This window comes from Kryptolebias marmoratus, linkage group LG19 (assembly GCF_001649575.2).
Source record: "Kryptolebias marmoratus isolate JLee-2015 linkage group LG19, ASM164957v2, whole genome shotgun sequence".
In the NCBI taxonomy this organism is placed as follows: domain Eukaryota; kingdom Metazoa; phylum Chordata; class Actinopteri; order Cyprinodontiformes; family Rivulidae; genus Kryptolebias; species Kryptolebias marmoratus.
In genome coordinates, this window is record NC_051448.1 from 1,004,587 (window position 1) to 1,019,999 (window position 15,413).

The 15,413-nt window shown below is 43.9% G+C and overlaps 2 protein-coding genes across 3 annotated transcripts; both read left to right on the forward strand.

Annotated features, from left to right (window-relative positions):
• The first annotated feature begins 93 nt into the window (after nt 1-93).
• LOC108240286 (NACHT, LRR and PYD domains-containing protein 9) lies at nt 94-8,405 on the forward strand. Of its 2 annotated transcripts, none has more exons than XM_037981445.1 (12): nt 94-315; nt 738-840; nt 928-1,128; nt 1,820-1,942; nt 2,140-2,256; nt 3,350-3,422; nt 3,581-3,794; nt 3,877-5,614; nt 5,999-6,172; nt 6,286-6,459; nt 6,885-6,931; nt 7,020-8,405. In XM_037981445.1, exons 2-12 carry the CDS (start codon nt 752-754, stop codon nt 7,544-7,546), a joined length of 3,477 nt encoding a protein of 1,158 aa, XP_037837373.1. In that variant the 5' UTR covers nt 94-315; nt 738-751; the 3' UTR covers nt 7,547-8,405. The 2 variants fall into 2 exon arrangements, with proteins under 2 accessions (XP_037837373.1, XP_017279141.1); XM_017423652.3 differs by having other exon boundaries at nt 94-288.
• Nucleotides 8,406-9,504: 1,099 nt separating this feature from the next.
• Nucleotides 9,505-15,392, forward strand: LOC108240251 (transcription factor E2F6). The gene is made up of 10 exons (XM_017423596.3): nt 9,505-9,786; nt 11,140-11,400; nt 11,471-11,517; nt 11,621-11,658; nt 12,095-12,281; nt 12,831-12,986; nt 13,176-13,290; nt 13,887-14,046; nt 14,276-14,340; nt 14,456-15,392. Exons 1-9 carry the CDS (start codon nt 9,670-9,672, stop codon nt 14,311-14,313), a joined length of 1,119 nt encoding a protein of 372 aa, XP_017279085.1. The 5' UTR covers nt 9,505-9,669; the 3' UTR covers nt 14,314-14,340; nt 14,456-15,392.
• Nucleotides 15,393-15,413: the final 21 nt, after the last annotated feature.

Below are 15,413 nucleotides of genomic sequence, written 5' to 3' on the forward strand. Positions count from 1 at the left end.
TTATTCTTGTTTCAAACTAAATGTTTTTAAAATCACAGGAAGAAAGAATAACTCTAACATTTGTGTGAAACAATAAAAAGTGGAGTATTTTACTTTCCTCCAGTCGTTCCCTCTGAACTCCACCAGGTGTCAGTCAGCGCCACCTGGTGGATGGAGGTGGAGCTGCAGCTGACCGGACCGGTTTTCTGACGGGTTCTGGTTGGAGCTGGGAAGTTATGAGGATGTGGTTCAGTCCTGAGATCAGACTCAGCCGGACGGAGGAGCGACGAGGAGCTGCAGCTGCATCAGGTATTCTTCAGCTTCAGCCCACCTGAGGTGAGACCTTCACCCTGACACGGTTCCTGCTGCTGCTCCTGATGTTCAGAGCTGAAGTTACAGGAAGTCCTGACAGCTTTTCTTAAACTGTGTGAATGTTTAAAGATGTATTTTGCTTCTGATTTGTGGAGACATGGGACCATCATGAGGGAGGGGAGGGAGTGATTTGAGTGTAAGCTCACTGCAGTTTTAAAGCTTGGAGCTGAACTGAGAGAACATCTGAAAACTAACAAGTCCAGACAGCTTGTTTTAACGAATCTGTCGTTTTCTGAGTGTCTTCTCCACCTGAGCACACCTGAGCAGGTGGGCTCAGGTGTGCTCAGGTGTGCGTGAACACAGCAGGTCTCGTGGCGTGAACCTGTCCGTCCGGGTCTCGTGGCGTGAACCCGTTTTTTGCTGAGCGATCATGTTTTTGTGTGAAGGTGTGAGCGCCATCATGGATCTGTGTGAGAACAGAGACCAGGGAGGTTCTGCTCCTGGAACCGGTCTGAGTGTGGACCATGAGAACCAGAACCAAACTCACAGGTGAAGAGTTTATTATTAAACCGTCACTGTTCTGCTTGTGTTCAGACAGAACCTGCTCAGAACTCTGACCTTCGTGTTGTTTTAAAGGGCGGAGCAGCAGCCCGGACCAGACTCAACTGGACCTGGACCTGGACCTGGACCTGGACCTGGACCTGGACCTGGACCTGGAGCTGGACCTGAACCTGGACCTGAACCTGGACCTGAACCTGGACCTGGACCTGAATCCAAGCACCTGGTCACCCGTAGAAGGTCCATGGTTGTAAACAGCCCTGATCTGAGGGAAACACAGTGAGTTGTTTCATCTGTTGGTTCTGAAGTTAGAAGCTGGAGACATAAATCCGACTGAAGTGGTCTGAGGTGGTAAAGAGGTCTTCTGGCCATCTTGAAGTGGGAGTTTGTGGAAAGGATGAGCTGTAGGTAGCTCCATGAAGATCTGTTGGTTCTGATAACGGCTCAACGAAGCAGGACCCAAACCCCAGTGAATCCCTGCCATCCTAAAGGCTGATCACAGATAACTCATAACTGCAACAGAGCTAAAGGAGGAAGATGAGCTGGGCCTGACAGGTAACCAGGAACAGGTGAGGTGGGTGGGGCAGGCTGACCTGACCTGACCTGACCTGAGGGCAGGGAACAAAATGAAACTAGAATGTCTTATAAAGACACACAAAGAACAAACAGATGAATTACAGAAACTCAAAAAGACCCAAATCCTGATTTCAGAGACAAACTTCTCTGCACCTTCTGTGCCTCAGAACTGTGACGATAGATTTTTGTGAACTGAAGCTGTGCAGATTTCTCAACAAATAGGAGAAACTTCACCTCTCTTTGCACTTCCTGTTTCTTTTTAGTTTAAATGATTAAAAACCAAAAACATGGAGCACATGTTAGGAGGTTTACCTCTTTACTCATTAATTGTTGAACCTGCAGACTTCAGAGGTTTTTTTGTTAATAAAACTCAACTTTCTTGTGTTTGTTTCAGGTCGGAGCAGCAGCAAAGTCCAGATTCTGCCGGGCCTGAACCAGAATCTGGACCTGGATCCAAGCAATCAGTCAGGCGTGTGAGGTCCAAGGAATTGAATTTCCCAGATCTAAAAGGAACTAGGTGATTAACTTTAGATTGTCCAACACTTTTTATGGCGACTAACCTGAACCATCAGCTTCTGAGAGGAGAGAAGAGCAGCGAGTCAAGATTTAATACAGAAACAGCTCCAGTCAGAAGTTTAAATGCATCAATGTGTCCAAGTGTTGGCTGGTTCTGCAGGTCAGGGTTCTCACTGACACCCTTTTATTGTGTTAAAGACCAGAACTGCAGCAGAATCCAGACCCTGCTGGACTGGACCCTGGACCTGGATCCACATGTCTGCTTCAGCAGAAAACATCAGTTAACGTTAAAGACGTGGACTTTCAGGACATGGAGTAAGTTTGTTTGGGTTGGTCATGGATGGGGCTCTTCCATTTGTGTTCGGTTGAAGAAAAAAGATAAAACATAAAAGTTAAAACGAGGAGAAGATGTGAGTTAAATGGTTTATGAGTCACTGATGAAAGGAATTAAAATGTTCATCCTGTCAGCAGTTTTAACTCCTGACAGATCGTTTAAAGGTTTCTGAGTAGCTGAGGTGAACTCGGACATCCAGCAGTCACTTTCTGTTTGTCTGCATCAGTTGGAACAATGTTGTCCGTCCACATTACATCGCGTGGGACACAAGATGTCAGCTGGTTCTGTTGGTTTTAGGAGCAACTCTCAGCACGACATTAAATGTTTAAACAATCAGATAACAAACTGAGCCGTTTCCTTTCACAGGTTCTTGGTTTGAGCTTCAGCTGTTTGTCTCTAAAAGATAATCTGCAGAAATGTGAGGAATGTCGAAACAGCTACTGTCTGAAACTTTATTTCTCCAAAGACCAACAGGAATTCATGACTAAGATGACAAAACACCTTCAGTCTGATCTATAAACTTTAGAAGAATAAAAAAAGAGAAAAACAAGAGTTTGTTTGGAAAGTTTAGACACCTCAAAACTGAAAAGTTTGTGGAAAAATCTCCAGCAAGAATTAACAGTTTGTTTTGTTTTGTAAGAAAAATCTGCCACAGTTCATTAGGGGAAGATATGAAGCTGTTATCACACTTATGAAGCGTCTCTCTTGTATTGTTTAACAGTGGATCTCATGTCAGAATAAAAAGATATCCTCAGAAAAGTATTCCTGAAAAACCTGAGGTGCATCAGAGACATCGCTGCGCTGCTGAAGGATGTCAGACAGGATGACGGGGTTTGCTTTTTCCAGATGCCAGAACTTTTTATTTCTATCTGAACACTGTCAGACAATAAAGAAATGGGTTTGTAGTATTTAAAGCAGCTAAAAAGATATGAACCATCTTCAGTTTCATTACAGAGTCCTCCTTTTAAAGGCAGGTTTTTAACTGCAGGTTTAATGTGTTTTTAATGTGTAATCTGCCTCTTTAAAAACAAGAAGAAGAAAGTGTAGATGTGCTAAAGTCTGATGTTTCTGCAGCTTAAACCAGCAGTGCTTGGAGGTTCTGAGCCATCAGCATCAGCACCAAACAGATCTGGACTCCATATTTATGGTGAGAATAACAAACATTTATTACACCATGACAAACTCCAGTTTAATGAGAATTATTACAGCAGTCGTGTGATAAATGTGAACTTAATGAAGATGAAACTGATGGTTTTTATTGAACATGCTCCACCATCAGTTGACCTATAGATAGTTGTGTTTCAGCTTCTGGAGGAAAGTATTTTCAGGTTTGTGAAAACTGAACTGAAGAAGATTCAGAGGGTTCTGACTGAAGGAGGCCCAGAATGCTTGGAGAACCAGAACCAGAACCAGAACGAGGAAGTGCTGGGTGCAAACAGCAGAAACCTGTTTCTGAACATCACGCTGAACTTCCTGAGGGGGATGAAGCAGGAGGAGCTGGCTGATGATCTGCAGAAGAGTGAGGCTCGTTTTTTAACTGAAACATGAGGAGATTTTTCTGAATTACTGGAACATTAAAACATTTTTTGTTTATTTATTAGGGACTAATTGTACAGAAACCAGAGAAGAAATCAAGTCCAAGCTAAGGAAGACGTTCCAGTGTGTGTTTGATGAGATGTCTAAAGCAGGAAGTCCAACTGTTCAGAACCACGTCTACATTCCTGAGGAAAAACCTGGAGAGGTTACCGAAGACCAGAAAGAAAAATCCAGGAAACCATACAGACCAGAAACAACCATCAGACAAGAAGACATCTTTAAAGCCCCACCTGGAAGACATGGACCAATCAGAACAGTGATGACAAAGGGAGTAGCTGGCATCGGGAAAACAGTCCTAACTCAGAAGTTCACTCTGGACTGGGCTGAAGACAGAAGCAACCAGGACATCCACTTCCTGTTCCCGTTTACCTTCAGAGAGCTGAATGTGCTGAAAGAGAAAAAGTTCAGCTTGGTGGGACTTCTTCATCACTTCTTCACTGAAACCAAAGGAACCTGCAGGTTTGATGAGTTCCAGGTTCTGTTCATCTTTGATGGTCTGGATGAGTGTCGACTTCCTCTGGACTTCCACAGGAACCAGATCCTGACTGACGTCACAGAGTCCACCTCAGTGGATGTTCTGCTGACGAACCTCATCAAGGGAAAGCTGCTTCCTTCTGCTCGCCTCTGGATAACCACAAGACCTGCAGCAGCCAATCAGATCCCTGCTGAGTGTGTTGACATGGTGACAGAGGTCAGAGGGTTTACAGATCCACAGAAGGAGGAGTACTTCAGCAAAAGGTTCAGAGATAAGAAGCAGGCAAACAAGATCGTCTCCCACATCAAGACATCACGGAGCCTCCACATCATGTGCCACATCCCGGTCTTCTGCTGGATCAGTGCTACGGTTCTGGAGGACGTGTTGAAAACCAAAGATGGACCAGAGCTGCCCAAGACCCTGACGGAGATGTACATCCACTTCCTGGTGGTTCAAACCAAAGTGAAGCAGGTCAAGTACTACGGAGGAGCAGAGACAGATTCACAGTGGAGTCCAGAGACCAGGAAGGTGATCGAGTCTTTAGGAAAACTGGCCTTTGAGCAGCTGCAGAAAGGAAACCTGATCTTCTATGAATCGGACCTGACAGAGAGTGGCATCGATATCAGAGACGCCTCAGTTTACTCTGGAGTGTTCACCCAGATCTTTAAAGAGGAGAGAGGGCTGTACCAGGACAAGGTGTTCTGCTTCGTCCATCTGAGTGTTCAGGAGTTTCTGGCTGCTCTTCACGTCCATCTGACCTTCATCACCTCTGGGGTCAACCTGTTAGGAGAAAAACAAACTAACTCTGAGACACATTTCTACATGACTGCTGTGAACAGAGCCTCACAGAGTCCAAATGGTCATCTGGACCTGTTCCTCCGCTTCCTTCTGGGGCTGTCATGCCATAAAAATCAGACTCTGCTGCGAGGACTTGTCTCCCAGAAAGACTGTAACTCACAGGAAAACCAGAACCTAGTCAGTCACATCAAAGAGAAGATCAGGGAGAATCCATCTGCAGAGAAAAGCATCAACCTGTTCCACTGTCTGAATGAACTCAACGATCGTTCTCTGGTGGAAGAAATCCAACAGTTCATAACATCAGGAAGCCTCTCCACAGATGATCTGTCTCCTGCTCAGTGGTCAGCTCTGGTCTTCATCTTACTGTCATCAGAAGAAGATCTGGACGTGTTTGACTTGAAGAAATACTCTGCTTCAGAGGAGGCTCTCCTGAGGCTGCTGCCGGTGGTCAAAGCCTCTGACAAAGTGCTGTAAGTAGATTTATTAAATAATTCAAACAAGAGAAATGACTTTTCTGTAAAATGTTGTATGAAAGCTGGGCACTGAATGACTTTGATGAATATTGTTGAAGACGTTTTTAAAGCTAAAAGAAGCAGAACACTGGCTAAAAGTGAAGAGTTAAAAGTACCAGAATGTTACCAAAAGCTAAAAGTAGCAAACAGGTAGATTTCATATAGAGATGAAGGTTTTGATATTTGAACGGTTACATGTATGGAGTCAAAAGATATATATATAAGACCCAGTAAGAATGAGAAACAGGATCAGAATAGTGTTACTGATGTCTCAGCATTCATACAGTAATATCCGATGTGACAACTAAAGCGTCTGGTTGGTTTTTCTTGTTAACTCTGCAGGCTGAGTGGCTGTAACCTCTCAGAGAGGAGCTGTGAAGCTCTGTCCTCAGTCCTCAGCTCCTCGTCCTCCAGTCTCAGACAGCTGGACCTGAGCAACAACAACCTGAAGGATTCAGGAGTGAAGCTTCTGTCTGCTGGACTGAAGAGTCCAAACTGTAAACTGGAAGTTCTCAGGTCAGAATCCATGATGGCCGCTCAGCTGATCTTCTTTACCTGAACTTTGAGCAAGTTCTGTCCAAATGGTATTTCCCAACCTGCATGTGGAGTTTTATTTGTCTTTGCTCCAGTCTTTCAGGTTGTCTGATCAGAGATGAAGGCTGTGCTTCTCTGGCCTCAGCTCTGAGCTCGAACCCGTCCCATCTGAGAGAACTGGACCTGAGCTACAACCATCCAGGAGCCTCAGGACTGAAGCTGCTCTCTGCCGGCTTACAGGATCCACTCTGGAGACTGGACACCCTCAGGTAGGAAGTCTTAGGCTGGGAAATGACAAACTTAAACCTTGTGCTGAATCTTCTACGATATGACAAGACGTCACACTCAGAGTATGACTCTCAGCTACTACCACAGCAAATGTTAGCTGCAGCCTCTCTGAATCTGACTGAGTTGTTGTTATTGTTGTTGTTTCAAAGCTGATGGCTGTGTGAGTATTTCCCGAAGGTTTCCCAATGGTTTGTGAGATATTTTGCTAACAGACACATTACCCCCTGCCTTTCAGGTGGGGGATCGATTTTATTCTCTTGGTGTTTATGGAGCACAGATTCAAAGAGACACGTGCAGCCACAGATTTCTACCACTTCCTGTTTTGTTCCAACAGGAGAAACTCCAAATCCTTTTTAACAGCAGTCAAAGTTTAAATTGTTGGAAATAATGATGTTTCTTCCTGCAGGTTGGACCACGCTGGAGAGCAGAGTCTAAAACCTGGTCTGAAGAAATGTAAGTTTGACTAAAGTAGCATTAATATTACATCAGCAGAGGAATAAACTCTTCGGCTGAGCGGCTGTTTGTTTGTTCTCTCCATCAGATTTCTGTAAACTTGAACTGGACAAAAACTCGTTAAACAGACACCTGCAGGTGTCTGACACCAACAGGAAGATGACCTTAGTGAAAGCCAAGCAGCCGTATCCAGATCACCCGGATCGGTTCGACTTGTGGCAGCTGCTGTGCAGAAACGCTCTGACCGGGCGGTGTTACTGGGAGGTGGAGTGGAGGGGCGGCGTTCGGATCGCCCTCAGTTACAGGCGGATCCCGAGGAAGGGGCAGAGTAACGACTGCAGGTTTGGTGGCAGCGATGCTTCCTGGAGGCTGAGCTGCTCTGATGGAGGTTACTCCATCTGTCATGGAAACAGTCAGGTTTTCATCCCGACCTTGTCCGTCTCCCACAGAGTGGCCGTGTACGTGGACTGTCCTGCTGGGACTCTGTCCTTCTACAGGGTGTCCTCGGGCTCTCTGATCCACCTGTACACTTTCAGCACCAGCTTCACTCAGCCTCTGTACGCTGGATTTGGGTTTACGTCGTACGACTCCTCCGTTTCCCTCTGCTCTGTGTAGATCATCAGCAGGGAAAGCTCAGACTCCCTACAAAGTTTGTTTAATAGAAAGTGAGGCATGACTTCATTTGATTATCTTTGTATCCCATGTCGTAACTATGGAAGCCTTCTTCCATCATTCAGAAGAAGAAAACGATCCTTCAAGTCATAATTAAGAAACATTATCTCAAAGCTTTGAATTAGCTCCTCCAAACGATGAGATGTTATGACTGAACACCTCAGAACTATGAGATATCTGATATATGACTTAGCTTCTTATAATGATTTTGTTCCTCTAAATTATAAGATTTATCTATACTGTGACCTAGCATCTCAGAATTATGAAAGTATGACTGTATATTTTTAATCTAATCAGCAGTCAAGAATGACTTGGCTGCTCTTCAGCTGTCTGTGATGTGGCTGTTTTTATTTCTCCGTGTGACCACTTACAGCTGAGAAGATTCTTGGAAAAGACTTTTAGTTTATAATAAAACTAATATATCAGATCATACCAGTTGGAATAATGAACGTTAATCTGCGGGGCTTTGACTTCTGTAAATATTGTTCAAGTAAAATCATGTTAAGAAATGTTAGAAACAGGAATAAAATCAGTCCAACGTTGTCTCCGGTCCCAGCTGTGCAGACTCTGGTTCTCCTTGTCTCGGATCAGTCCTGCATTCATTTAAACCCGAGCAGGTTCTGCAGGGTCCCGGTCCAGAGACTGAGGTGGTCCTGACATGACCTGTGGAGGTCACCGTGCACCGCTTGGCTGTTGAAAAGCTCTGTAGATAAATGTAGATTCATTGATTAAGAAGGTCTAAGAGTTGTTTCTTCTGTTGTTGTTTTAGAAACTAAAAACAATAAATTTATAATACATTGAACTTTTTAGCGTTTGTGTGTTCATTCTTGTAATATAACATAAATGGTATGAATAATGTTGCTTCAAATATGCAAAAATTTAAGCTTCCTTGTTTAAAGTCTGTGTTTCCATCCTAACCTAAAGTCAGTCAAATGTTTGTTTGTCTAAGAACTGATTGAAACGACTCACAGGTGTCTCAGGAAGTTAGACCTGATTGGATCTTTTGAAACAAATGTTTCCAACCCTGATCCTTCAGGACTGTCCTGCAGGTTTTAGATGTTTTCCTGCTCCAACACACCTGATTCAGATGATTGGATTACCTCTCCAGCAGGTCATCAAGTTCTGCAGAAGCCCAGTAATTCCTAATTCATTAAAATCAGGTGTGTTGGAGGAGAAAAACATCTAAAACCTGCAGGACAGTGGACACTGAGGACCCGGGTCTTTCCCTGTTTCCTTTTTTTAAAAAAACACTGACCCATTCTTTATGAAAAAAAAACAAAGAATGGGTGAACACAGTCCTACAGATTTAAAATAATCATATAAATAAATGTAAACTCAGAAAAATGTTTGAGCAGCCTGATTTGATTTTTGTTTCTTCTTCTTCTTCCAGCTGTTCCATCTTCAGGGGTCTCCACAGCGAGTCCTTCTCCTCCATCTAACTGTCTTCTTTGTCCTCCATGTCCTCTCTAACTGCATCCATATATGTCCTCTTTGTCTCTAACATCCTTCTACCAATATACCCACTGTCCCTCCTCTGCACGTCAAAACCATCTCAGTCTGGCCTCTCAGCCGGGCCTCGACCGATCCGGTATGGTGTATCTTGGATGAACTCACATGATTGTTTTATGTCAGATCTCTGTCCTGACACAACCCTCACCCTTTACCCGGGCTTGGGACCGGCATGAGAGACAGACCGGGATGAGAGACACACCAGCTTGTGCGCCATAGTGGTTGGTTCTTTATTTATTAAAATTAATCACATTTCTGCATGGCTTTTTGCTTTCACAGTTTTTCCTCTGGATTCACATTTTTGGCATTAACTTTCTACATTTTACCTGCTACTTTTTCTTGAAAAAATGTTTACTAAAAGTACTTTTATTTTGTATGCAAACTTCCGGTAGGTAACGACAACTTCCGGCTTTGAGCGGCGTGATGACGTAAACAGGCAGCAAGCGGCAGCGCAACGTGCTCGTTGAACTCCTCTTCCCGGAGTTCGGACATGTGTTGGTAGTTAGTTCTGGTTCTGGGTTCTGGGTTCTGTCTGGACCGAGGAGAACCGGGTCAGCATGGGGAAGTGCGTCGTGTCGGGCTGTCCGAACCGGATGGTGGCCAACGCCCGGGCGACGTCAAACCGACCCCCGCGGAGGTTCTTCAGGTTCCCCCGAGACCCGGACCGGGTGAAGGTACGGACTCCTGGAAGTAGTCGGAGCTCGGGCGTGTTTGTTTACCTTGTGCTTTGGTCACGCTTTGCTTCAGGATACTTCCTGGTTTTATAATTAACTTTAATTAATGTGGAGATGTTAGAAAACCCGCCGAGGCTTCTCTAAAAGTGTTTATTAAGATAAAAAGTAAAATAAAGTAAATAACGATTAAAACTAAAAACTCCCCGGTTGGTTCAGTCAGACGTGTAGTTGCTAATAGTTAGCATGTAAACTAGTTAACATGTAGGTTAGTTAGCATGTAAACTAGTTAACATGTAGACTAGTTAACATGTAGGTTAGTTTACATGTAAACTAGTTAACAGGTAGAGGCAGTTACTAAAATGAAAATATAATCAGATTTTTATTAGAATATTTTCCTTTCAGTCAGTCTGAATTCTTTTTTATAACTGAAATAAGTTATTTTCAAACAGCTGACTTCCCTGTAAATGTTTATATTTTCCTGTTAAATAAATCTTGTAAAGAAATCAAATGTTCCTCCTGCAGAACAGCAGGAGGTGGGTTAAATGATTTGGTTTATTCTGAGGGTAATATATCATAAAAAGGATGAGATTAAAACTAATCGATTGTTTAAAATCTGATCTGAAGAACTGATCAGATCCATCTGCCTCCAGCTGTTAGGATGGTTTTATTTAAGGGTTGGCCTGATCCAACAATTATTTAATTAAAATTGTTATCAGGATTATTGAAAGTTATTATTTGAGTTTTAAAATATTTGATTTGCCTGAAATGTGAAGTTTTCCTAAACACACCTGACAGAAGTATTTATATGTAAGGTACTATAGAAAATAAAAAAACTCAGCAGTATCGAGTACTTTCTATATTTTGTAGGAGAGGTAAGAAGATGAAACCTGAAGGCAACAGACATCTTTTTATCTCCATGTTTTATTTTTTTACCTAAAAGGTGTTTTATTGCATGGTGGACTAAAAAGAAGGTCAATAATAAAACAGTAGAATATCCAAAGTTTTATAAATGTTGACAACTGGTGTTTAAACCTAACAATCATTTAGATATAAATTCTAAAATGTGGGTCTGCACTGAGTGTAAACACACCAGGTGGGAGGTTGTTGTCTGAGAGAAGACGTTCAGGAGGAAATATGAGGAGAACGAGTTGAACATCCGTCAGGGCGGGGGACACTTCCTGAACACACCAGGTTTAAAGTCTCAGCCTCACCTGTCTTTACCTGCAGACTCCTCAGATCTGAGCGTAAATACGTACGGACACATCCGAACGGTTTGTTGGAAAGTTTCTGTGCAGTCCGAATAAAACCGGACCCGAGCAGGTCTGGTACCCAGCCGTGTTCGTGGTGTTTCAGGTGTGGCTGGCGGCGCTGAGGGAGAACGACCAGGACCGCTTGGAGCATCAGGTCATCTGTGAAGACCACTTCCTGCCAGAGGACATCTGTAAAACCGGGGTCCGCAGCGACGCCATTCCCCTCATGCCTCCTTACCTGGACGGGCCGCAGGGCCGGGTTAGTTCCTGGAGCAGAGAGGCCCCTCAGGAGGAGGAGCAGTGGCCCCCCAGAGACTGCGAGGAAGAGGGCGGAGGGGAGGCCGGACCTGACCCACCGCAGCAGGTCTGCAGTCAGACTTTAGGTGTTTCATTAAAGAGGAGCTTCTCTTTACCGTTCTCACCTGTTCTGCTAGGATCCAGGTGAGGCAGCTGGGAACCCACCTGGACCTGAGATGACCAGGTAACATCAACATGTCATGGTTTAAATCAACATTTCATGGTTTGGTTGCAGGAAAAATTATTCATTGTTCAGTTTTTAATTGATTTATTTTTTTTCTCTGCAGTGATTCTCCTCAAACTGAAACCTCCAGCATCAAAGCAGGTGAGTCTCATCTGGACCTTCTAACCTGCAGGAACAACAAACTGATCACAGCTTCTGGGTTTACTGTTTATTTAAAATCACTTAGATAAAGTTATTAATAATTACTGAATCATTTGACTCTGCGGGGAAGGAAACAGACTCTGGAACCGAACCACAGAAATCAAATCTTTGTCTTTTAACAAACTTTCACCGAGCATGTTTATGATTTTTATAGATTTAAAAACAGACAGTATGTTAACATTAAAACAGGTTAAATTTACTGCAGTCAGCCACAGGTGACATATTGCAGGTAGTTGTTCTCATGGCAGATTCTGGCCCAAAGAGTTTCTGATGGGTTTCAGACATTTTCTCCCTCGACCCGTCAGTAAACCCGCTCATCCTCTGGGTTCTGCTTCAGATGGCCCGGTTCTACTGGTCTCTGTGGTTCTGTTCTCAGATACTCCTCTGTCCTGGCTGACCCGAGGCTTCCTGGAGCTGCTGATGGCGACCCCCGACGCCGCCGTGGGCATCGAGGAGGCGGCCACGAGCCTTCAAACCTCGACACGCCGAGTTCACAACATCGTCAGCGTCCTGCGCGGCCTCGGCCTGGTCCGGAGGGAGCCGGAGAACCGGGTCAAGTGGATGTAAGTCCATCAGGTCCAGTAGATGAATTCTCTGTTATTAGAAATGTCTCATAAACAGATTTGATGTCATGAAGCTAAATAAATAAATCGTCTGAAGATGCATTAAACCCCAGCTGTGTTTAAATGAACGCTGCTTTTTCCTGGTTTTTATGTTTTATTTCCAGTCTTCTGTAAACTTATTTTAGCTGTTCATGAATCCAAACCTTCAGCTCATTCAGCTCATGGCTGCTGGGACTTTTAGCTTCTGTAACTTTTATACTTTTCAACAAGTTAAACTTTATTTACAGATATTTCCTTCCTAGAAATCCACGGAGATCTCTTCATTCCTTCAAAACCTTTCTCTTAAATCTGCCTGTTTTTCTCTGCTTTTAGCTACTTTCAGCTTTAAAACCTTAGTTTTAGCTTCTTCAGTAAATTTCAGCTCGTATTCGGCTCTCAGCTTTTCTCTCTTTTTAATTTTTATTTATTTTAATGTAACGTTTGAAATGAGCCGTCTCATTCTGAGGAAATAAAAAGCCTGAATTCTGTTTGATGGTTCTGGTTCTGCAGAGGAACCGGTCCGATCTGCAGCTTCCTGTGGAGGAACCCGCTGCGGTTCCTGGAGACGCTGGAGAAGCTGAAGCAGGTGGAAAACGAGCTGGACCGACTGATTAAGACCTGCGCCGAGCAGCTCTTCAGCCTGACCGACGACGAGCAGAACGCTGCATATCCTTCACGTCTGTCCGAGGTCAAAGGTCACAGCTGCTTCACCGTCCTCCTGCAGTTTCTCTGTCCTCCTTCCTGTTAGAAACAGGTTAAACATTAAAGGGATTTTTGTTATTTTATTGTTTAAATCCTGCGGAGAGATGAATCTAATCTGTCGGTCAGGAAGGCTTTTCTTTAACCTCTCTGAACGTCGGCCTACGTGAGCTGCGAGGACATCGCTCGCCTCCGGGACTTTCAGGAGCAGACGGTGATCGTCGTCAGAGCGCCGCAGGACACCAAGCTGAACGTTCCTCCACCTGACCAGGTAGACCCGAGCACGCCGCTCAGGACGTGAGATCAGAACAAATAACTTTATTGTGTGACTCAAACCAGGAAAAGGTTGTTATTAAAGCTGCAGTGCAGGAGAACAAACCTGAACGGTCCTTTATCTGTCAGCAAAATATCCTGCCAGCCACTGGACAGATTTATAATGAAACTGTCATTATTGGATGGAAATCTTTATCTGATCAACCGTTAACCTCAACAAACACAACAACGGCTTCAGCTCGGTCAGTTTTACAGAGACTGAGGTGAAGTTTGGTGTGGTAGTAGCTGAGAGTCGTCTTCAACAGATCAGGTGATATTTTAGAACCTCACCTGAGGTCGAACAGGATGGTTTCAGGATTGAACAGAAACTGCTGTCACTTCTCTCAGCGTCTCGTCCGGTTTAATCCTCAGATCTCAGATAATATTCAGTGTTTTTATTTTCTTATATGTTTCAGATTTTAAACACTGAAAGTCTTGTTTTTATCTTTCATTAGTCCCTGAAAAAGATGTTTTACAAACACAAATCATCTTCTGAGAATAAATGAGACGTTTTTGTGAGCGCTTTATTGTGAAAGTTTCTGTTTCCTGTTTCAGAGAAGCACTCGGATGCATCTGATCGCAGAGAGAGGTCCCATCCTGGCTCTGACCTGTGACGTGGGCTCGCAGCAAACCTCGACCTTTGACCCCACAGACAGCGGCAGGTCCTTCTCCACGCTGAACAAGAGTCGCCACAGGATATTCTCTCTGCATCGAGGTAACAGGAAGTGACATCATCAAGCCTCCGTTTCCACACATCTGTTCAGACTTTTATGAATCGTTTATTTGCGTCGCAGCATCAGGATGAAATCCAGGAGCAAACATGTCCTCTTCTGCTGTTAGAAAATGTCTTCAGATTTATCTGTGTCTGAATGATGCAAGTAAAGGTTTTAACTGATCCGACTGATGTTCTGGTTCTGGTTCTGTTCACATGGAAACGATGACAGAGGTAATTAGAGTCCAGCAGAAGACGAGGCCGGTCTAAGGGGAGGACAGAGGACGGAGGAAGCAGGTACCTGGAGTGTTTTTGGGAATGTTTCTTGTTTCTAATAAAGTTAAAAACAGAATACTGCAGGGTGAATACTTTAGCAACCCTTTATAATCCACCTGTCCTCCTGTTTTATCAGTGTCCAGGATTTCAGCTGGAGGGGACAGAGGGGGACAAAGACATGATGACACTCACCGGAGGACAAGCAGGAGACTCAGGAACATCTAAGAACCTAAAACGATGGAACAGAGATGCAGCTTCTGTGCTGAGACCTTCAGGTCCTCCTTGGAGGACATGAGGAACAGAGGAAACTGTGCAGTTTGGAGGACACCTGTCCCGTACGGAGGAGACGTGGGACCGGACCCTCTGATTGGACCGCTGGTTTTGTTGTTTCTGCCGGGTTCTGTTCCTGAGGGCTGCAGGACTAAAGGAGCAGCTGAGAGACGAGATGAACCTCAGAGACCAGCAGGAAGTCCTGAGTCTGGTGTCTCTCAGGTCCAGACGTCCGAGTTCAGACTCCGCCCCCATCCTGCCTCCAGCTCCTGGCAGCTTGAGTCTTCAGGGTTCCTCGGTTGTTCTCTTCCTTCTGAGGGGGACAGATGACTTCTGTTGATCAGCATCACTAACAGGAAGTTAGGAGGCCTTGTCAAATTAAAAGCCTTTCAGCTGGACTCGTTAACAGATTTAGGTGAATGTTTGGATACATTTCAGAAAAACAATAAATTAAATCTTTTTGTTTTTAAAAGTCCTTTCAGTCTGGAAAAAGAACGGTTTAAATAAATCATTAAAAGACTGAAATTAATCTGAAATTCATCAACATGAGTTTATTTAACCAGCTGCCTTTAAATTTAAACATTTTTCAAACCTTCAACATTTCAGTCAGACTTTTATTCTGGACTGAAAAACAAACTTTCCTCACAGAAAGTATTTAAATATGTTACCATTTTTCTGGATAATCTGATAATTCTGTATTTTCTAGTTTCTTGTAAATATTTTTTTGTCTGATTAATGATCTGTTGGAGCCAAGCAGCGTTCTGAACCAGGAAACACTGGGACCAATAAAATACAAACCAGCAGAATAATCTGGTGTCAGTTTC